The sequence below is a fragment of the Bubalus bubalis genome, chromosome 3 (assembly GCF_019923935.1).
Source record: "Bubalus bubalis isolate 160015118507 breed Murrah chromosome 3, NDDB_SH_1, whole genome shotgun sequence".
NCBI lineage: Eukaryota > Metazoa > Chordata > Mammalia > Artiodactyla > Bovidae > Bubalus > Bubalus bubalis.
In genome coordinates, this window is record NC_059159.1 from 14,135,027 (window position 1) to 14,158,803 (window position 23,777).

Below are 23,777 nucleotides of genomic sequence, written 5' to 3' on the forward strand. Positions count from 1 at the left end.
CGGCTTGTGGACTCTAGGGTAGGGGCTCTGTGGTTGTAGTGCTGAGGGTTAGTTGCTCCACAGGCGGCACGTGGAATCCTTTTGGACCATCGATAGAAGCGGTGTTCCCTGCATTGGCAAGCAGATTCCCATCCTCTGTGCCACCAGGGAAGTCCAAAAGAAAGCTATTGAGAATAATATAATGAATACCTGCATAAGCATGGCCCAGTTTTATCAAACCTTAATAATTTTTCCATATTTGCTTCTTTTTCAATGCTTAAAAATTACAGATATCATTGGTGGTGGCCAGTGTCCTGGATGACTGGCCTCTAGTGATCCCTGCTTCTCTGTGTTCACACCTTGTGTAGTCCCCCTGCACTGCACGTCCCCTGTAGATGTACTGGGACTGGTCTGAGTGGCCCATAGCATATGGAAGAAGTGATAATAAACACTTCCAAGTCTAGGTTACAAAAAGACTGAACTCTCACCTCTTTCTGTTTTCATTACATAATTTTATTTCTTCTTAGCATGCCCCTCCTTCTTCGCTCTCAAAATCTCATCCCTTCTTTTAGATCATTTCCCCTGAGGGAAGCCAGCTGCTGTAATGTCATCAGACAGTCCAAAGAGGCCCGTGGCCAGGAAGCCACTGAAGTCCTCAGCCAACAGCCAGTGAGAAGCTGAGGTCTGCCAACAGCTGGTAAGTGAACATGAAGTCAGATCCTCTCCCAGTTGAGCCTCCAGATAAGACTGCAGCCCCAGCCCAGAGCTTGACTGGTCTCCTCCTGAGGGACCTGAACCATCTGGTAAACCAGTCCCAGATTCCTGGGGCAGAGGAAGTATGAGTAATAAGTGTTAATTGTTTTAAGCTGCTAAATTCTGGGGTAATTCATTTTGCAGTAGTAGGTAACTAATACAGGGTTGAAGGCCCCTTAGGCTCCTCCCTAATCCAATTTCTTTTCCTTTCCAGAGATAATCTTTATGCTGAACTGGGGGTGTCTACCATTCTCCTGAATGTTTTTCCTATTATGACTGTGTTAGCTGCCACTGTAAAAAGATATCATCAATTAATGTTGAGGAGTTTAAAAAATTATAATTCTAAGTTTTGCTACATTCCATAAAATACGCACTTATAGTTCAATAACGGAGAAGGCAATGGCAACCCACTCCAGTACTCTTGCCTGGAAAATCCCATGGATGGAGGAGCCTGGTGGGCTGCAGTCCATGAACTCGCTAGGAGTCGGACACGACTGAATGACTTTACTTTATTTTTTCACTTTCATGCATTGGAGAAGAAAATGGCAACCTACTCCAGTGTTCTTGCCTGGAGAATCCCAGGGATGGGGGAGCCTGGTGGGCTGCCATCTATGGGATCGCACAGAGTTGGACATGACTGAAGCGACTTAGCAGCAGCAGCAGCAGTTCAATAAATGATCTCTGAAATGAATGATAATAAAGTTGGGGAACTTTTCCTTTTTTAATGTGGGAATTGCCTAGTCTAATGTTATAATGAAACGTAAAAGAAAATCTATTGTTAATAATAGCTTGCACCTACTGAACACTGTTCCAAATATTAAATCTTTGTATAAAATATTTTTTATAAGTCTTTGTACAAACATATGAGCTTTTACTTTTATTATCCCAGATTAGGGATAAGAGAAAAGTTAAGTACCCTGCCCGGGGTTATACAGCTAATAATCAATGGATACCAAAACCATTAGCTACTATCAGTCCATAGAAATTAAAAAGAAGGGGAAAGATACAATTAACATAAACGCAGCTGTTAGAGGCCTCCTCTGCAAATGACCATGAGGTCTAAGTGGATCATCATAACTGCCTTCTTCCATCATTTATTCTCTGCTTCTTCTACCCTCTGTTGGGCAGGGCTCAGTGCTTGGTAGGGAGACTCAAAACTTTATTCCTGTAAGACTTGCGTTCTCGGCAGTCCTGTCATTATTGGATTGCTGTACTTTTCCATTAACTGAGTCTTTGGGACAAGAGCACACTAAGATGTACCTCCCGTGAGTCCTTGGATTCGTCTTTCCTCCACTAAGTAGCAGAGCCATTTGCCCCTTGGTAATCACATCATTCACGGGACTGTCAAAGCTGGGGCTGCTGTAACCAAGTACCACAGCCCGAGTGGCTTACACAACAAACATTTGTTTCTCACAGTCCTGGGGCTGGAACTCTGAGATCAGGGTGTCAGTGTGGCTGGATTCTGGTGAGAGCTCTCTTCCTGGCTCACAGATGGCTGCCTTCTTGCTGTATTCTCACACGAGACAGAGCGCGCAACAGAGACGTAGAAAGGGCGCCAGACACTTCTCCTTCTCATAAGGACACTAATCCATCACGGGGCTCCACCCTCATGACCTCATCTGAAAGCCTCACCTCCCCATAGGGTAACACTGTGACTTTCACCAGTTGATTTGGGGGTAACATAAATATTCAGTTCATAAAAGTGACACCCCCTCCCCTTCTCCGCCTGTTGATTCAGCAGCCTGGGGGTCCCAGATGGTCAAGGGGCAGCCTCATCTCCAGTTGAATGGAGCCATAATAGTGTCTCCTGGCCTAAACGTCTCTCCACTGGTCACTAGGACCTCTGGACCCACTGAGCCTCTGGCAAGGAAAGCAAAAAAAAATGAAATAAATCTTCCAGTGAATCATTAGCGGTCATAGTGGGAGAAGCCACCCCTACCTCCTCTCCTTAGTTCCTGGACCGGCGCATTCTGGCAATGTCTAAGTCCAGGAATGGTGGTGCTAGCAGAAGCCCTGCAGGCAAGGAAGGCAAATCCAGACCCAGAACACGTGTCTGTCCCTGTGAGGACCGGCTGCTGTCCGCACATCCCAGACTCACTGCAAACAAGAGATTATTGTTTTGCCTCTCAGGATGCGACCCTCCCCTTGAAGAAGCGCCCTCTGCTGGCCTTTCCTAAGATCTGCGGCCACGGGCATCCTCTTGTAATTGGCATCTATCAGTCTTGGTTCCTTACGCTTTTATTTGAGGAACCTTTCTCCTTTTATTTGAGGAGTTGAGATGCTTCCTGGTTTCACTGATGGAGGTGTTTGTGGTTCCGTTTCTCATCCCCCTTGTGCTTTTGTAGGATTTCTGAGAGAAGTGGAGAAAAGTGGCAACCGTACTGTAATCTGGTAAAATTTTAAAATATGACAATTCCGAATGTTAATATTATTGGATTGTATTTTAATATTAATCCTGGTGTACTTTCTGACATTCTTATATGAGTTTGGAAAATTTGGCTGGATATAATACTAATATTTACCGCTTGACCCACTCCTCACTTTGCCTGAAATTGTGTGCATGAATGCTCAGCTGTGTCCAACTCTTTGGGACCCCATGGACTGCAGCCCGCCAGGCTCCTCTGTCCATAGAGTTTTCCAGGCAAGACTACCGGAGTGGGTTGCCATTTCCTACTCCAGGGAATCTTCCCTACCCAGGGATCAAACCTGCATCTCTTGTGTCTACTGCATTGACAGGTGGATTCTTTACCATTGAGCCACCTGGGAAGCCCTTGCCCCTGAGATTGCTTGGGGACAAAGAAAAAAATGATTAAAATGGGGACAATTAGAAAGGCCCTAATATGTTTTTCATGAGGTATATCAATAATATAGTCATACCGTCCCTCTTTGTCAAGCCTCTAAGGCAATTCCTAGATGAGGAGCCAGCTCATTCTTTGTTATGGGGCTGTCCTGTGTGCTGTAAGATGGCAAGGTCACCATGTCTGCCAAGGAACCTCAGAAGGCTAGGTGAGTATTAGCTCTAATACCTGCCACCCCAGTCTTAGTCAGTGATGGAAAAACCATCTCAGAACTGTCTCAATTGGCCATTTATGTTTGATAGAATGAGACTGGTTGATGATAAGCAATGCATCGTAAAACTTTCAGGTAGAAAGGAGAGTGTTTTGTGGACCATTTGTTTTTGGGTATCTGTGTGTGGCAGTTTTAAGTTATTAGTTCTTAAAATCTTTTAAATGGCAACAACTGGACCAAAAATCTGTCAGAGAATTTTGAGACTCATTAAAACCAAATTCAATGAGAGGAAAAAAAAAAAAAAAAAAACAACCACCAACAGTCTTCATCACCTAAAATCAACAGTGACCATGGACTATGGAAAACTCAAAATAAAATGTACATTGTTTGTGCTGAGGAAAGGTGCCGATGTTTTGTGTGGCTAGTTGGTATGCAAGCCTCTTTTTAAGAAATTACCTCTTCCCCTTAATGGGAAGAATTGGTGGGAGGGTGATTCCTCTGTGGCCCCATGAATCAACAGGAGAAAGTTGGGCCACTTGTAAGCTTTTCCCGGGAAGCTTGATTCTGGAGCAAGTGACCCTGGGATGATGAAAGCCATCAGAGGCACCTTTTGCAAGTCTAGCTGCATGGCAAGTGGCAAGATGGCAGCAGTGGTGGCCTCTTGGCAGGTGGCTGGCCCTGGGAGTCACTGTGCTTCCAGCTTTTTCTTTTGGGGGGCCTTTGGTGTGTCCTTTGATTCTTGCTGGCCCCCACAACTGGTCCTCCAGTTTTTCCCACCCCCGTTTAGTAAGCACCCCCCTTCCCCATGGCTTTCCAATGAGTTCTCTTTTGCTTTGCTCACGTTGGGCTGGTTTGTTTTCATTGTTAGAAACAAGAGGGAATTAGCAAAGGAGACTGAGAAGCTGATTGGACAACTGAGGAAAAGATTTTTCTGGAAGCCTGTGAAAAAACGGTTTGTTTCAGGAAGGAACTGGCCAAGAGTTTCAAACCTCAGGGCAAAGTCAAGCAAGAGAAGGAGTGAAAGGTATCTCTTAAACTTGCCAATTCGGAGGTCAGTATCTGGGAGGAGTGTGTCCAGCGACAGGGGAGCAAGGAGTACCTGCCAGGTGGAAGGAAGGAAACCCTGGGTGTGCAGGAGCTGCCCTGAGGCAGCTTGGCTGCGTGGAGGGAGGTGCCATGGTGCCACCTGTCTGCCAGGTGCCCAGGACCAAGGGTGAGCTTTTAAGGAATAGAGAAACTGTAGAATGTTCGGGGGCTCAAAGGAAAGCCAGAAGAAGGAAACTAAAGTTATAGACAAGGTGGGGGGTGGTGGAACTTAATGGGCTTACACCTTTTAAATGTTTACTAAGTGTGGTGGTTCAGACGGTAAAGAATCTGCTTGTCATGCAGGGGACCCAGGGATTGAACCTGGGTTGGGAAGATCCCCTGGAGAAGGGAACGGCTACCCACTCCAGTACTCTGGCCTGGAGAATTCCATGGACTGTATAGTCCATGGGGTTGCAAAGAGTCGGACACAACTGAGCGACTTTCATTTTCACATCACCAATACTCTTGCCTGGAGAATTCCGTGGACAGAGGAGCCTGGCGGGCTATACAGTCCATGGGGGTCGCAAAGACTTGGACCCCACTCACGCTTTGTTTTTTTCACTCTAGTATCAGACAAGTTTCCTGAGGAGAGGGGGGTTCAAAGCAAAATCAGAGGGAAGGAATGGCTTGGGACTGGAGGAGGAACATACTCTCCATGTGAGACAAAAAAGGGAAGAAATGGGGTAGATGGTGGAGGTGAGGGAAGGCAAAAATGTGGAACTTGCATTGAATGACTTGAATCCAGGGTGTTCAGTAGGCATTGACTTTAGCTGGGATGAACTATGATGAGTGAGTCACAAAAACACCTGCCAGAGAGAAGGCCCGGGGCTGAGACGAGAGGTTGGAGGAGGTGGGGGAGTCGGGTGAGCTCGCTGGAGGCCTGAGCAGGCCAGTCAGAAGCCCAAAGCATGGAGAGCCTGTGAGGAGTTAGTCTTGCCCAGCCCTCAGGCTGAGGGTTGTGTATCAGAGCAATCTTGCCTTGGGACCAGGGAGACAATGTCGCTGTCCGTTGTCCCCAGATGCTGCCCACAGGTGGAAAGTGGAGACAAGGCAATTCTAATTTTTTAAGCACCTACTGTAGCAAGGACCTAATGTGGCCACCAACTCTGAGGCACCAGGAATGGAGCTGGAAATCATGCCCCGGGCTTATTCATTTGTTAGTCTGTTCTGGCTTTTAAATTTAGCACCATCTTGCTAATCTTAAAAGGGGGTGGGGGGGTGGTGGTGGTAAAGGTATCAGCTAAATTTTCCCATTGATTGTTTAGCTTTTTTTCTTGAATAAATGTTTAATTTTGGAATAATTTCAGATTTAATGTTAATAATTTCATAAAGCTTGCAAAGAGGGCTCCCATATACCCTTCAGTCAGTTTCCCCTAATGCTACCATTTTATATTACCATGTACCTTTGTCACAATTAAGAAATCAACATTGGTATAAATCACTGCAGATGGTGACTACAGCCATGAAATTAAGACACTTGCTCCTTGGAAGAAAAGCTATGACAAACCTAGACAGCACATTAAAAAGCAGAGACATTACTTTGCAAACAAAGGTCCATCTAGTCAAAGCTATGGTTTTTCAGTAGTCACATATGGATCTGAGAGTTGGACTATAAAGAAAGCTGAGCACTGAAGAATTGATGCTTTTGAACTGTGGTGTTGGAGAAGACTCTTGAGAGTCCCTTAGACTGCAAGGAGATCAAACCAGTCCATCCTAAAGGAAATCAACTCTGAATATTCATTGGAAGGACTGATGCTGAGACTGGAGCGCCAATACTTTGGCCACCTGATGAGAAGAACTGACTCATTAGAAAAGACCCTGATGCTGGGCAAGACAGAAGGCAGGAGGAAAAGGGGACGACAGAAGATGAGATGGTTGGATGGCATTACTGTCTCAATGGACATGAGTTTGAGCAAACTCCAGGAGTTGGTGATGGACAGGGAAGCCTGGTGTGCTGCAGTCCATGGGGTCGAAAAGAGTCAGACATGACTGAACTGAACTGATAATTGTGTGTAGCTAAATTGCAGAATGTACTCAGATTCCACTGGTTTTCCCCCTACCGTCCTTTATCTGTCTCAGGCTCAAACCCAGGATCCCCACATAGCATTTAGTATTTGTTTTTTCAAAAGTAGGACTTAACTCTGTGCTATTTCTCTTGTACAAGTTTTACAAGAAGAGTTTGAACTTTTCAAGTTCGTCAGCTGAACCAGTCTGGAAAGCTTAAACTCTGATTGCATTTCTTTTATTACACTAATTTGCAAATCAAATACACATACACACAAACCTTACGTTTCAACCACAGGTTGCTGTTCATTGTACTTTAAGGACAAAAAGCATAAATTATATTTATTATATTTGTATGTTTTAACAATTTCTGATAAATTCTCCTTAGTTCTAGAAATGTTTGCAGCCAGCACAATTGGATCTGCTCACACACCCCTTGGGATAAGGATGGGGAGGCAGTTTTCCATGTGTGCCTGCCCATGATGAAATGCATTTTTAAAAGACAGAAAAAGAGATGATGCCATCTATCCAGCTAGCATTTGGTGTTTCCTAAGGCTTTTTTCTTTAAAAGATAAATATAAACTAGGCAAGAGTAAATGCTTCTCTTTTGGGTCACATCTTAGTTTTCTCTTGCAAGGTCTCAATTGCACTACAGCGGAGAATGCATTTCCGATTTGTAAATACAACAGCCGTGGAGATCGCGGCAGAGAAAGCGAAATCACGACGTTTCAAAATCTACTTTTGTGCCCATCATTGCTTTTCTCTCCACCAAAACTAATCTTGGTGCGACCCAGATGGGACTCGAACCCACAATCCCCAGCTCCGGAGGCTGATGCCTTATCCATTAGGCCACTGGGTCACCACAGGATCCGGGTTCTCACACCGTCCTCTTACGTGATGCCATCATCGTGCCCCGCCCCCGCGCTTTGTGGCCTCACGTCAGGCTGCATGCGATTTGGGAATAGCCGCCAGTGGCTGCAGCACGCGCCTGCGCCTTCTGCCTGGCCCGCCGCCCTAGCCTCTAGGCGCATGCGCGTGAGCTACCTCGGCTCGCCGCGCTGTCCTGGTACTGCTCGGCAGGCACGCAGGCGGGTCTGGGTATCTGTGGGAGGGGCGTACTTTTCGTTAGGTTCTTTTCGGGAAGGGTCTCAGTCTTGACTGCATACTAGACGCCCTTGGGGGGAACTTTAAAGAAAATTCCAATGCATGGCCTCCCACACCCCCGTTCTAACTGTTTACCCGGGCAGGCCCAGGCCTCTGCATTTCGGCATGTCTGCTGCCTTCCTCTAGCGTGAGGTCCCCACAGCCTTCCCGTCCCTAACAGTCTCCCCCTTCTCCTTTGCCGCGTTTATTCTATATATGTTAATTGGATAACTTTTTATGTGCTGGGAACTGTCGGGGGTTTCCAAGGTGAACAGGCTTTTCTTTAAATCTGCCCCGCTCCCCTACTCACCTACATCCATATTTCTCCCCATCTCTTCTATCCCTCCAGATTAAAGAGGAAATAAACAACAAGGTTCTTACATACAAAATAATGCGAATTTTGTTTTTATCTTAAAACTAGATCTTGGATAAAGATTTAGAGATTTTATGGTTCCATGCATAATACCTTTTTGCTTGTTGCACGTAAATGTGCTTTTCTTTTTTTTATACACTTTTTTCTTTTTAGATACATAATACCTGTTCACTGTAAAATTGTTTAAATAGGGGTGAGCCAAACAAAGAAAATTTAAACTGACTATAATTCTAGTCAACCACTGTTAACATTTTGGTGTGTTTTTTTCCAATTTTATGGGTCTGTGTATCATGTCAGTTTTACTACCTGTGGATCCTGAGTCATCCAGGAAATACTTTTCACAGACACTAGGACATTATCTGTGAATAATAACTAATCACACAGCAACGATGGTGCAGACGCGATGCTAAGTAGAACTGCCACGTTATTGAGTCCAGGCAGTCAGACTAAGCTAGTAATAATAGTTATGCTTCACCTTTGTGCAGTGGAGGGGGCGTGGTTGTTGGCCAGCTTCACTTAAGAACATCCTTGACAGTTCAGTTTAGTTCAGTCGCTCAATCATGTGTGACTTTTTGCGACCCCATGGACTGCAAAATGCCAAGCCTCCCTGTCCGTCACTCAAACTCATGTCCATTGAGTCGGTGATGCCATCCAACCTTCTCCTCCTCTGTTGTCCCCCTCTCCTGCCTTCAATCTTTCCCAGCATCAGGGTCTTTTATAATGAGTCAGTTCTTCTCATCAGGTGGCCAAAGTATTGGAGTTTCAGCTTCAACATCAGTACTTCCAATGAACATTCAGGACTGATTTCCTTTAGAATGGACTGGTTGGATCTCCTTGCAGTCCAAGGGACTCTCAAGAGTCTTCTCCAACACCACAGTTCAAAACAATCAATTCTTCTGCGCTCAGCTTTCTTTATAGTCCACAACTCTCACACCCATACATGACCACTGAAAAAAACAGCTTTGACTAGACAGACCTTTGTTGGCAAAGTAATGTCTCTGCTTTTTAATATGTTGTCTAGGTTGGTTATAACTTTTCTTGCAAGGAGCAAGGGTCTTTTAGTTTCATGGCTGCAGTCACCATCTGCGGTGATTTGAAGTCCAAGAAAATAAAGTCTGTCACTGTTTCTACTGTTTCCCCATCTATCAGCCATGAAGTGATGGGACCAGATGCCATGATCTTAGTTTTCTGAATGTTGAGTTTTAAACCAACTTTTTCACTCTCCTCTTTCACTTTCATCAAGAGACTCTTTAGTTCTTCCTTGCTTTCTGCCTTAAGAGTGGTGTCATCTGATACCTGAGGTTTTTGATATTTCTCCCACCAATGTTGATTCCAGCTTGTGCTTCATCCAGCCCAGTGTTTCTCATGATGTACTCTGCATGTAAGTTAAATAAGCATGGTGACAATATACAGCCTTGTTGTACTCCTTTCCCTATTTTGTACCAGTCTGTTGTTCCATGTCCAGTTCTAACTGTTGCTTCCTGACCTGCATACAGATTTCTCAAGAGGCAGGTCAGGTGGTCTGGTATTGCCATCTCTTTAAGAATTTTCCACAATTTGTGGTGATCCACACAGTCAAAGGCTTTGGCATAGTCAGTAAAACAGAAGTAGATGTTTTTCTGGAACTCTTGCTTTTGTGATGATCCAACGGATGTTGGCAATTTAATCTCTGGTTCCTCTGCCTTTTCTAAATCCAGCTTGAACATCTGGAAGTTCACGGTTCACGTACTGTTGAAGCCTGGCTTGGAGAATTCTGAGCATTACTTTACTAGCATGTGAGATGAGTACAGTTGTGTGGTAATTTGATCATTCTTTGGTATTGGAATGAAAACTGACCTTTTCCAGTCCTGTGGTCACTGCTGAGTTTTCCAAATTTGCAGCACTTTCACAGCATCATCTTTCAGGATTTGAAATAGCTCAACTGGAGTTCCACCACCTCCACTAGCTTTGTTCGTAGTGATGCTTCCTAAGGCCCACTTGACTTCACATTCCAGGGTATCTGGCTTTAGGTGAGTGATCACACCATTGTGGTTATCTGGGTCATGAAGATCTTTTTTGTATAGTTCTTCTGTGTATTCTTGCCACCTCTTCTTAATATCTTCTGCTTCTGTTAGGTCCATACTATTTCTGTCCTTTATTGTGCCCATCTTTGCATGTAATGTTCCCTTGGTATCTCTGATTTTCTTGAACAGATCTCTAGTCTTTCCCATTCTATTGTTTTCCTCTATTTCTTTACACTGATCATTGAGGAAGGCTTTCTTATCTCTCCTTGCTATTCTTTGGAACTCTGTATTCGAATGGGTATATCTCTCCTTTTCTCCTTTGCCTTTAGCTTCTCTTCTTTTCACAGCTATTTGTAAGGCCTCCTCAAACAACCATTTTGCCTTTTTGCATTTCTTTTTCTTAGGGATGGTCTTTATCCCTGCCTTCTGTACAATGTCACGAACCTTCGTCCATAGTTCTTCAGGCTAATCTCTGAAGATCTAATTTAATCCCCTATCAGATCTAATCCCCTGAATCTATTTCTCACTTCCACTGTACAATTGTAAGGGATTTGATTTAGGTCATACCTGAATGGTCTAGTGGTTTTCCCTACTTTCTTCAATTTAAGTCTGAATTTGGCAATAAGGCGGAGAAGGCAATGGCACCCCACTCCAGTACTCTTGCCTGGAAAATCCCATGGACGGAGGAGCCTGGTGGGCTGTAGTCCATGGGGTCACTAAGAGTCGGACACGACTGAACGACTTCCCTTTCACTTTTCACTTTCATGCATTGGAGAAGGAAATGGCAACCCACTCCAGTGTTCTTGCCTGGAGAATCCCAGGGACGGGGGAGCCTGGTGGGCTTCTGTCTATAGGGTCGCGCAAAGTCAGACATGACTGAAGTGACTTAGTAGTAGCAGTTGGCAATAAGGAGTTCATGATCTGAGCCACAGTCAGCTCCTGGTCTTGTTTTTGCTGACTGTATAGAGCTTCTCCATCTTTGTCTGCAAAGAATATAATCAGTCTGATTTTGGTGTTGACCATCTGGTGATGTCCATGTGTAGAGTCTTCTCTTGTGTTGTTGGAAGAGGTGACACTATAAGAATTATTAATTTAAATCCCAACCCTTGAATACATGTTTTTAATATTTTATGTGACAAAATGGGAATTATGCATAAATCTCTTCTACCAGATAACCAAAATTCAGTGAGTGTCTCTTGAGGAAACATTTTGTGCGGTGTTTGAGTTGCGGGCTAAACTAGTTGCCTTTTCGATGGAACACAGTTCTTACTTGAAAGAATGACTGACGGACTATGATTATTCAGACTTGGCCACACTTGAGTTTGCTTCTCTGGTTCAGTGTCATTCTCAGGCTCACATCATTATAGCACACAGTCCATTGGAAGAGAGGGGATATCTCACAAAAGTCTCAGTAAATATTTTACTGTATTCTGTTACATCTTCATCAGCAAACCAATTCCTGTGTCTGGGGGATGGAATGGGATTGGTTTAGGCCACACTAGGCCCTCTCCTGAATCTCCATCCCAACTACAACAGGAAGATTTGAGGGGGTGGGGTCTATGCTTTCCCAGGGCAAGGTATCTGTCAAAGGCAACTTGACATTTTACTTCTCTTTCAGGTTGTTTTCAAGTTCAAGTACAGAATAGTGGTCAGAGAGCATGGATCCTGGAAGGACAGGGCCTGAGTTTGAGTCCTGTCTCTGCCATTTCTTCCTGTGTGAATGTGGACAAGTTACTTAACCACCCACTCTTCTCTTCTGTGAAATGGAACAGATACTAATGCTACCTCACAGAGTTGTGAAGATTAAATGTATTTATAAAGATAAAAAACTTAGAACACTTCTGGGCACATGGTACCCAATATTTATTTGTAAGCAAAAGAAGACCCACTATAACTAGCTTAAACAACAAAGGAAGTGTACTGGATGATGTATTTGCAAAGTCATATAATTGCAGCCTTTTGAGGTAAGGCAGGGTATTGATCAAAGTTTTCATGATTTCTCTCCAATTGCCTTACTGGATTTCTAGGATTCGCATCTCTCAGTTGAGAACAGAGCCTGCTTTCCTACCTCTCATCATTAAACAAAAGGCATAGGCTTCCCAACTGGATGAATTTAGGTCACATGACTGCCCCTGAGCCATTCACAGTAGCCCAGAGAATGCCCTGTAGAGACTGGTTTAGAGGTGAAATCCTACCACCTTGTGCATTTAGTGGGGTAAGATTATGCTGATTGGTTATGTGGGCGTAGAATGAACCTCCATGACTGCCATTACTGCTACACAATGAGTGAGGCTGGCAAAAATGCCTGCAGGAGGGACAAAGTTCATTGTTTGAATTCATAGTAAAAAAGAAAAAGCCAATACAGCTTTTCTTAAAAATACCCTTCTCAGAATACAGAAAAGCTGCTAAAAGAAAGTACCATAATCCTGAGGTTCTGATAACTATCACTGATGCTTTTTTTAAATTACAAGAAAATGCAAACATTTTATTTGAAATATATAAAATATAGCATACATCATAACTATAACAATTGATGATTTGAACACAGACTATAAATAAATAATCGCATATAAGCTCAATTGTCTTGAATTTGATCATTATGGTGTGGTAATATAACAGAATGTCCTTATTCTTAAAATACAAGCTGAAATATTTAGGGGTAAACGGACATGATTTCTCAAACTTACTCTCAAATGGTTCAAAAAGTAATATGTAAAAGCCATGTATATATAAATAGAGGTACACGCGCGCGTGTGTATACATATACATATATGTGTATACACATCAAAATAATAAATTAACATTTAACAAATATGGATAAAGATTTGCAGTTCTTTTGTATTTGAAATGATTAAAAATAAGACTGGAGAAGCAGGCATTAATCTTTTGTTAACATAGTTCTGCCTTCTATGCAGTCTTTTATGACACAAGTTAATAACAGTAACAACTAAAAAATGCAACACATATCTGCCTTACCCCTCCCCTCCATGATGGCCAGAGACCCCGGCCAAGTTCTGAGTCCTATCGGGAAAAATGCATAGCAATATATTTCTTTATTAAGATTTTTGAAGAAAATTATTTTGGGAATCATTTGTGGTACTCAGTTAAGGCAAACACTCAGGAAAACGACCAGCCACCACACAGCGGTAAACCCATGCAAAGAGCTAACCCTCCGACCAAGATGGACAGGGAACCGGCCCTGCGCGCTGCATGCCGGGATCTGGAGTTTTTCTTCTCCGCACTGCAAGGCTCTCGGGGATCGCGCGGCCGCTCCCTTATCTCGCGATGCTATCCTATCTTCTTCTGGGTCCTCTGACCCCCTCCCCAGCTAACGTGTTTTTCAAATCCACCAATGGGCGTATAGCGTAAGCTCGAACCAGCCAATCGGAATGCGGAGCCACCGGGAAATTTAAATCGCGCCGGCCGGCTGCACGAGCCACACCGTCCTCGGGCTGACCGTGGTGGACGTTTAGAGGCAGCAGATCCCGCAGCTTGTGCGCCGCGCACCGCCTCCGGTGGACGCTTGAGCCTGCTGTGTAGGTACGAACTGAGGTCGCAGTGCAGCTGGAGCTGCAAAGGCTTGTCTGTAGGCCGCTCTCGGATTGCTGGAGGCGGGAGGGGAGTCTCGGGGTAGACGCCCGGCCACGCTTTGGCCTCTCTGGTCGATGAGGCTTCGGAGGCGTAGTTCGTTGACAAAACGGGTGTTTCACTGTGGATGCGAGTGCATGGGCTTCAGTGCCCGAGGCCTTGCGAACCGCTGCAATCGCCTTTGAGAAAGAATTAGAGTCAGGCCCGAGGACGAAAGCCTCGGTAGGGGGCCTGGCGCCTCTGGCTCCTCCTCCGCGGGTTCCCGCTGCTGCTTCCCCGAAATGGGGGTGGGGAATGGGGTAGGGGAGGGGACTGGAGATGGAGGTGGCAGTTGGAAGTGCAGTCTCTTAATTTGTAAGCCCTGGGTTGGCTGTGTCACAATTTCGTAAAAGAACAGAATGGAATTAAAGATAGCCACTTTGAAGGAGGACTTTTGTGATATTTTGGGAGATTGCTCTTAAGTAGGTGAGTTTGAGTGGAACGCAGCTGATACAGCCTAATTTAGTGCATTCACTCAGAATTTCTGGAAATGAAAATGTGCGAGATGCTGAACTGCATCGCAGGTGTTCAGGGTGGGCAGGAAATTTTATGTAAGTTTATACAATGTTAACGACGAATCAGATTTTTAAAAATTTTCAAACGTGCAGAATGTATCTGTTTTGGCCATTTAAAGCCAGTAGAGCCTCGGAGAAGGCAATGGCACCCCACTCCAGTACTCCTGCCTGGAAAATCCCATGGACCGAGGAGCCTGGTGGGCTGCAGTCCATGGGGTCGCTAAGAGTCGGACAGGACTGGGCGACTTCACTTTCACTTTTATGCATTGAAAAAGGTAATGGCAACCCACTCCAGTGTTCTTGCCTGGAGAATCCCAGGGATCGGGGAGCCTGGTGGGCTGCCGTCTGTGGTGTCGCATAGAGTAGGACACCACTGAAGTGATTTAGCAGCAGCAGCAGCAGAGGCTCCAGAAGATCTGAATTTGTGGCCCGTACGACATAGATTTTAACTGTAACCTTATTTCCCCTACGTTGTCTTCAGTTAACTATTCATGGAACCTATATAGAGTCTAGAGCCACGCTGTGCAGTGTGGTAGTCACCAAACGCATGTGGCTGGTCTAAACTGAGTTAATGCTGTAAGCTTAAAGTACCTGCAAGATCTCAAAGAATTAGTATGAAAAAAGAATGCAAAATAGTTCAGTAATTTTTTGATGTAATGTGTTGAAATGAGAAATAGATATTGGAGTAAATAAAATATATTATTGAAGTTAATTTCATTTGTTCCTTTTTGCTTTTAACAATCGTGGCTACTAGGAAGCTTAAATTTATACAGTTTGCATTATATTTCTGGTGGACAGTACTGCTCCTGGAAGCCTCAGCCCTTCAGAGGGGAGGGGCCAAATATAGTTTGGCCAAAACTCCTTTTCCATAGTGCTGAAAAAGGAAGCTCCTCCTCGAGTATGGAAATACGAGTTGAACGTGTATTTGGTAATTCCCTTAATGTTTATGTTATTGCCAAACAAAGTGATAACAAGGAAATTTTTTTCTCTCCCTCATCTTGCAGCTTTCTCCCTTTGTCTCATAATCATGTCCACCAATGAGAATGCTAATTCACCAGCTCCCCGCCTTAACAGATTCAAGAACAAGGGGAAAGACAGTACAGTGAGTAACTTCTGTTGTTTTCCTAGTATTTTTTAAATGGGAAGGGCGTCAAAACTTTGAGTGAATTTGAAAAATTGTCTTCGCTTGGCAACTTAACACTGATGTAATAGGTGAGATGATACGTTATCTTTTCTCAAGGAAATGAGGCGGCGCCGAATAGAAGTTAATGTGGAGCTAAGGAAAGCTAAGAAGGATGACCAGATGCTGAAAAGGAGAAATGTCAGCTCTTTTCCTGATGATGCTACTTCTCCACTGCAGGAAAACCGCAACAACCAGGTGAGGAAATTTTAGCTTATAAATTATGGTAAACCCAGAAAATCAAAATGAGGCCTTTCTGAGATATGTAAATAACATGTCTTAGCTTTGTGGGTTTTAAGTGTCAAATGTGAAGATCTGTTTTTGTGTGCTCCTGGTCAGTAATTCTGATGGGTTATCTTTCCCCCGCCATCCTCTGTAATCTATGGAAGCTGATTCCAAGGTTGTCTTTAGCTCTGATCTACCCTTCAAGTGTCCCTGCTTTTCCAGTTGCCAGCTTTTACTTTGAGTTGGCCATTCAAGTGTTCAGTGAAAGTTAGTATGTCCAGAACCAACTTTTTTTTTTTCCCTGTCTTTTTTTTCTCCCTTTCCCTTCCTCCCTCCCTCTCTTTTTGTACTTGTCATCAGCCTTTTTCAGGTCTTTTTCCTCAGCTGCCTCTTGATTTTCTTTCTGTGCTACATACTGTTTACCTAAAAGTTTTCTTAAAATACTGCTTAAAACATCTTAGAAACTTTATGATTTTAAATCCTTTTTTAAAGGTTTTTTTGGAAATTAGACCCATCCTAGAGTTCTACTCATGGAGACTTCATGATTTTATCAGAGTGAATGATTGAGTGAAAGTCACTCAGTCGCGTCCAACTCTTTGCGACCCCATGGACTATACAGTCCATGGAAGCCAGAATACTCAAGTCGGTAGTCATGCTCTTCTCCCGGGATCTTCCCAACCCAGGGTTTGAACCCAGGTCTCCCACGTTGCAGGTGGATTCTTTACCAGCTGAGCCACCAGGGAAACCCCATCCTAGATGTTTAAATTTATCTTTCATCTTTTAAAAATATTGGGCAATTTCCTGCTTTTTTTCCCCCACATTATGTTTTCCTTCAGTTCTCCTCATTTTATCAGTGTTCTTTTTTTCCCCTCACTGAATTCCACCTGTGTTCTGTTTTTCAAGTTTTATACTCAAATTCCATCTTGTCTTTATAGCACTTCTAGGTCATCCTAACAGGAAAAATGCTCCCTTCCCAGAATTCCTGTAGCACCCCGTTCTGCACCACAAATGGAGAGTAAATTCTGTATAATGCTGTATACAGTGTTTTATATATATAATCATTTGTTCTATGGTTGTTTAGATTTTACATTTTCCTTGTTGTAAGGTTTTAGGGAGAATGTGATACTGTCTTTTTGAGTTAACTGTAGCTTGGTTCTCAGACAAACGCGACAGTTACCTCCAACCTGTAGTCACTGCCTGTTATGTTTATGTGTGCTACACCACCGGGGAGATGCACGGATAACAGCCTTAGCTCCGCAGATTCCCCGCACATTGCCTCTGACTCGATCCCTTTTCCCCTAAAAGCATACCTGAATACAAGTGATTGAGACTAATGTAGGAATAACCTTCACAGTGCTCTAGTCCATTTTTTTAACCTATTCACAGCTACTTTTTTTAGTGACTAGATGCTGGGATACTTTATCGCTTAAGACATCATTTAGTCATGACACCAAATTTGAGGATTGTTCTATATATTAAATAATGAATATTTAACAGTCGAATTTAAATGTGGGACTAAACTTTTAGTAACTGATTATAAACATAGAAATGTCTTCATGTTTGGATTGCATTGTATTTAATCTTAAAAATGATAATTTGAAAATTAATTTCCCTGTTCTTGTAGGGCACTGTAAATTGGTCTGTTGATGATATTGTCAAAGGCATAAATAGCAACAATTTGGAAAGCCAGCTCCAAGCTACTCAAGCTGCTAGGTAAGTCTTGTCTTCTGTAGCACGAGTAAACTAAGAAATCAGCCTTTTTACATTTTTTGATGGGAAAGCAATGGCAGGTGGTGCATAGAGTAAAGGTTAAGTCAGGCCTAGGCGAATTTTCCGGAGAAGGCAATGGCACCCCCCTCCAATACTTTTGCCTGGAAAGTCCCATGGATGGAGGAGCCTTGTAGGCTGCAGTCCATGGGGTCGCAAAGAGTCGGACAGGATGGAGCGACTTCACTTTCACTTTTCACTTTCATGCATCGGAGAAGGAAATGGCAACCCACTCCAGTGTTCTTGCCTGGAGAATCCCAGAGACGGGGGAGCCTGGTGGGCTGCCGTCTATGGGGTCACACAGAGTCGGACATGACTGAAGCGACTTAGCAGCAGCAGCAGGCCAGTTTTCATTATAATCTTTCCTAATCTAAAATTTTCTGTAGTTGCCTAAAATTACATCGACCTCCAGTGATAACTTTTTGACGTACTTAAGAAATGTTTTTTTGTCACTGGCATTTCAAGTCAGTGTCAGGAAAGGGGGATTAGCACACTCATTTAGAATGGTTCATCCATTTAGGAAATAAATATCTTCTATTTATTAGACTCTTCCCACCCGCCATACATAACTATCTGTGACATCCATAATATAAGGGTTGATGATCTCTGCAGCCTCACAGCGGGGAGAAGCAGGTCCCATTGGCAGAAGATCAGGGAAACGTGTGTCCCCACTGCTGGCCAGAGTAATGCAGGTTAATGGACTGTGATGCTGTCGTACTGGCCAAGTGTTTAAGAAGTGGCAAGATCTAAAATAGATTTCTGCAGAGAGAAGGGTTCTGCATCATTGGTAATATTTCAGTTTTGGAAAAAGTAGTTTAAGACACTACCTGTGGTAGCACCGTGCAAACAGCCTGCTCGGTTTCTCTTAAATTCCAGGATATCTCAGCATTTAGTCTTCACTGTAAAAGGTTACTTAAAGTTCTAAGCTCTTGGATTAAGATGCATTTTAAATTGTGTTTTTTATATGAACTTGTTTGGTCTCGAGTTGGCATTTTAAATTGTTGTGTTTGTTTTTTTTTTCCCCCATATGAACTTGTTTGGTTAATCACCTTCAACTTTTGTTTCTCTTTTTGCTTACCCATAGGAAACTGCTTTCTAGGGAAAAGCAGCCCCCTATTGACAACATAATCCGGGCTGGTTTGATTCCAAAATTTGTGTCCTTCTTGGGAAGAACTGATTGTAGTCCCATTCAGTTCGAATCTGCTTGGGCCCTCACTAACATTGCTTCTGGGACATCAGAACAGACCAAGGCTGTGGTAGACGGAGGCGCTATCCCAGCATTCATTTCTCTGTTGGCATCTCCCCATGCTCACATCAGTGAACAAGCTGTATGGGCTCTAGGAAACATTGCAGGTACTTGGATTTGAAATTGACTGAATGTCTCCAATCATACTGGGGTTGGCAGAAGTGTCTTAGTGTATTTGTTGCGTCAAGACACTGGTATACTCAGTAACTGAAATTAATGGCGCTAGACAGGTAGTCATGGTTAACTTAGCCGGCTTCTTTTTTTTTTAAGGTGATGGTTCAGTTTTCCGAGACTTGGTTATCAAGTATGGTGCAGTTGATCCGCTACTGGCACTTCTGGCTGTCCCTGATATGTCATCTCTAGCAGTAAGTTACTTACCATAAGTCAGCGTTTCTCATTGATTCTCATTTTTCTACCCCCCTTAAAAAACAGCACTTCATTGCGTTTTTCTTTCCCCCCAGTGTGGTTACTTACGTAATCTTACCTGGACGCTTTCAAATCTTTGTCGCAACAAGAATCCTGCACCCCCCTTAGAGGCTATTGAGCAGATTCTTCCTACTTTAGTTCGTCTCCTGCATCACGATGATCCAGAAGTATTAGCTGATACCTGCTGGGCTATTTCCTACCTTACTGATGGTCCAAATGAACGGATTGAAATGGTTGTGAAAACTGGTGTTGTACCCCAACTTGTGAAGCTGTTAGGAGCTACTGAATTGCCAATTGTGGTAAGTTGATTTTCAAATGAGAATATAAAGTATAAGGAGCACAATCAGTTGATATCAATATTGACATATTGTATATTTTAGGCCATAATGAGCCTCTTACCTGTCAAAACTTTTAGGGTGTAGAGATGTTGAGTAATGCTGGAATAGATAAAAGATAACTGCCAGCGTCAACTTTTTTTTCCTTTCAGACTCCTGCGCTCAGAGCCATAGGAAATATTGTCACTGGGACAGATGAACAAACACAGGTTGTAATAGATGCAGGAGCGCTTGCCGTGTTTCCCAGCCTGCTGACAAACTCCAAAACTAATATTCAGAAGGAAGCTACGTGGACAATGTCAAACATCACAGCTGGCCGCCAGGACCAGATACAACAAGTTGTGAATCATGGATTAGTCCCATTCCTTGTTGGCCTTCTCTCAAAGGTACTATAGCCTTAGGACTTAATGGGCAGGCACTTGGTAGAGTGGTACTTCTTAAGATTCTTAATGTACTAATGCTAGGTTCTATTTAACAGTCCTTTGCTAGATAATAGTAATCTTTTTACTTTAGCGTGGATAGAACCAATTGGAAGTCTTAATCACTTTCTTCAAAAACAGTGGTTTTGGAATCTTATTTTTATGGCCATTCTGAAATAAACCTGTTTCTTTATGTTAATTAGGCAGACTTTAAGACACAAAAGGAAGCCGCATGGGCTGTGAACAACTATACAAGTGGCGGAACTGTTGAGCAGATCGTGTACCTTGTTCATTGCGGCATAATAGAGCCGTTGATGAACCTCCTCACTGCAAAAGATACCAAAATTGTTCTGGTTATTCTGGATGCCGTTTCAAATATCTTTCGGGTAAGGCTTAACGAGACGGCATTTGTTTGAATTTGGACTCGATAATTGGTTTACCATTTAGATGATGGAGTGGAGTGAACTCAGTTCACCACAGAATCAGAAAACCTGTTTATTTAGGCCACACTCTTGATAAAAGATGTGGCAAAGGATTATGAGAGAAAGGAGATGACAGATGCATGATGTGACCTGAATTGAGGCCAGGTACATAGATGAACGCTGTTCATACACATTTATTTTGTCAAGCGTTAATTCCCCTAATTTCATACTAAACTTTGGTGAAATTAAATTTGAATGACCTGGTTAATTATATTTTTCTTTTGGTTCCATTCCCAGTTATCAAAGTGTGATAGCACATGGCACTTGAACGTAATGTTTAATGGTTGGTAGGTCCCGCTGAACAACTTTAAACTTCTGAGTATGGAAATTTTTACATATCAAAGTTGAGTTTATAGTAATGATCCCTAATGTATATATCACCTAGCTTAAATAATTTGTCAACATTTGGCCTCTCTTTCTCCTCACCCTTTTATTTTATTTTGAAGCAAGTCAGTTATTTCATTTTTAAATATTTATGTCTCTCCTGAAAGCTGAGGACTTTAAAACATAGCTAGCCATGATAATCATTGGTGTATCTACCTAATAGATTCTTGATATCAACAAATAATCCAGTTAGGGGAATTTCTTTTTATATACCTTAGGTTATTACCCTTGAACAGTGGTTCTCTTGCTTGATTTCCATACACCTTGGGATTATCTGGGGTGCTTTTATACCAGTAATTTTCTATTCCCATCACAGACCAGAGGGCCTGGATATAGTGTTATTTTTTAAGTTACCCGAGTGATTTTGATACACAGGAAAGGTTGAGAACTATAGTAATATCTTCATGGCTGAAAGCTACAGAAGTAGCTGCGAAGAGCGAGTACAGATCTGATTCCTTTGAATTGTTAAAAAATGTGAAGTTGAGTTTTATCTCATAGGGTTGTGAAGGAACTGCTAAGTGTTTATTTCTGTCTGATACATATTGATAGTCAAACATAGACATTGTTTTCTTCATTAAAAGAGTTCATTCAAAGTTGAGTCTTCTAAACATGGACTTTTTTTCAGGCTGCTGAGAAACTAGGTGAGACTGAGAAACTTGGTATAATGATTGAAGAATGTGGAGGTTTGGACAAAATCGAAGCTCTGCAAAACCATGAAAACGAGTCTGTGTACAAAGCGTCATTAAACTTGATTGAGAAGTATTTCTCTGTAGAGGTGAGTAAACTGGTGATATTAATAGCTGGGAAGGTTAAGCCCCTAAGATATTTTTTCCTCATACTTTCTTAATGAGTCTTGATAAACATAGTAAAATATCAGCATAAGTATGCTATTGCATATAACATACATATTTGTTCCTCTAATGTTTTGCTTGATAATAATACCATCTTTTAACTTGAAATATTAAAAAGTCACCAGTTTACTTTGGAATGAATAGCCTCACGAATCTTAGAATATCTTGAGAGTCAGTTTGTGTAGGAGTTGGAGAAGTGGGCCAAACCCACAGCCATCCTCTGGCCTAATAATAGGCTGTTTTCCTCTTGACTACTGAAAAGTGACAGGTTAAGGAAATCTCTTTTTCTGTTATTGTAGTAGCATTTAAAAAAGTAACTTATTTTTGTCTGTGATGGGTCTTTGTTGCTATGCAAGAGTTTCTCTAGTTGTAGCGAGAGGAAGCTACTCTCTAGTTGCGGTGTGCGGGCTTCTCATTGCGGTGGCCTCCTGTTGGGGAGCACAGGCTCCAGGCCTTGAGGGCTTCAGTAGTTGTGGCTCATGGGCTTAGTTGCCCCACAGCACGTGGGGTCTTCTCCGACCAGGGATCGAACCCATGTCCCTTGCATTAGCAGGCAGATTCTTAACCACTGGACCACCAGGGAAGTCCCATAATTTTTTATTGAAGATAGTTGATTTATAATGTGTTTAATTACTGCTATACAGTGAAGTGATTCAGTTACACATACATATATTCTTTTCCATTATGGTTTATCATAGGATATTGAATATAATTCTCTGCTATACAGTAGGACCTTGTTGTTAATCCATTCTATATATAAAAATTTACAATTGCTAACCTCGAGCTGCTACGCCATCTCTTCCCCCAATCTCCTCCCACTTGGCAACCACCCGTCTGTTTTCTATGTCCATGACTATGTTTCTGTTTGGTAGATAGGTTCAATTGTGTTATATTTTAGATTCCACATATAAGTGATATGTCGCTCTGACTTCTTTCACTTAGTTTGATAACCTCGAGTTGCATCCCTGTTACAGTAGCATTTCTTAACCGAATCAGAACCTTCCCCTCTCAGGCAAACTTCAGTAGCCCTCCCTCCACTATTTGAGTTATTAAAATATGGTTCAAGATTAAAAGTGAAGTATGCAAATGAAGACCTTAAGAGTGAATTCTTACAGGTGTTGTGCTAAGTGAAATGAGTCAGACAGAGTAAGACACATACCATAAGATTTCTCCTGTATGTGGGATGTTTGAGGGGGGGAAAACAACACGTCAGCTCATAGAACAGATGGGTGGTTGCCAGAGGTTGAGGGTGGGAGAAATGAGTAAACTGTTTTTTTGTTTTTGTTTTCAGCTTAAATACATTGAGATAAAAGAGTAAAGTGTAAATATAGATTGTTAGGCAGCTACCTCTTAGAAATGTGCCAAATTTATGGGATTATATTGTTTTGTTTTTAAATACTTGCAGGAAGAGGAAGACCAAAACGTTGTGCCAGAAACTACCTCTGAAGGCTACACATTCCAAGTGCAGGACGGCTCTGCTGGGACCTTCAGCTTTTAGATGCGCATCCGAGGTTAACACTGTTCGTTGTGCACTATGTTTGGTATAAGTTTGTCTCACTGTTTCTCTACTAAGAACTCTTTTTAAATGTGGTTTGTTATTGTAGCACTTTTTACAACAAAACTATACTTGAACAGTTCCAAACTGTACATACTGTATGAAGCTTCTCCTCTCAATGGGTTTCTTGTTTCTATGTGGAATTTCATATCTTGCAGTGTCCTGTAAATAAAGATTAAATTCCACCCTTTTCTTTACTTCACCATGCCAATGTGTTACTTTCTCACAGGCTGCGAACGAAAGGGAGTTGAACTGAACCCATGTGACTGCACTGGGGTGTATCTGGTGACAGGCAGCACTTGATGTAAGGTCTGTCATGTCATCAAGGATACAGAATTGATAGCTTCCTGTCTGCTTCTGAATTCTGGCTTTGCTCTAGGCTGCTTCCCCACTTGGTTGGTGAGAAATGGCCCTT

The 23,777-nt window shown here is 42.7% G+C and overlaps 1 protein-coding gene and 1 non-coding gene across 2 annotated transcripts; one reads left to right on the plus strand and one right to left on the minus strand.

Moving 5' to 3' along the window:
- Positions 1–7,617: 7,617 nt before the first annotated feature.
- Positions 7,618–7,690, minus strand: TRNAR-CCG. Its single transcript has one exon. It is a non-coding gene; the product is annotated as a tRNA-Arg (tRNA).
- A 6,042-nt stretch (positions 7,691–13,732) lies between these two features.
- Positions 13,733–23,564, plus strand: KPNA2 (karyopherin subunit alpha 2). Its single transcript, XM_006049447.4, has 11 exons — positions 13,733–13,890; positions 15,497–15,594; positions 15,733–15,870; positions 17,522–17,610; positions 18,749–19,017; positions 19,181–19,275; positions 19,372–19,635; positions 19,824–20,057; positions 20,294–20,476; positions 21,582–21,731; positions 23,213–23,564. The coding sequence occupies exons 2-11, from the start codon at positions 15,520–15,522 to the stop codon at positions 23,303–23,305; spliced, it is 1,590 nt and encodes a 529-aa protein (XP_006049509.1). The 5' UTR covers positions 13,733–13,890; positions 15,497–15,519; the 3' UTR covers positions 23,306–23,564.
- Positions 23,565–23,777: the final 213 nt, after the last annotated feature.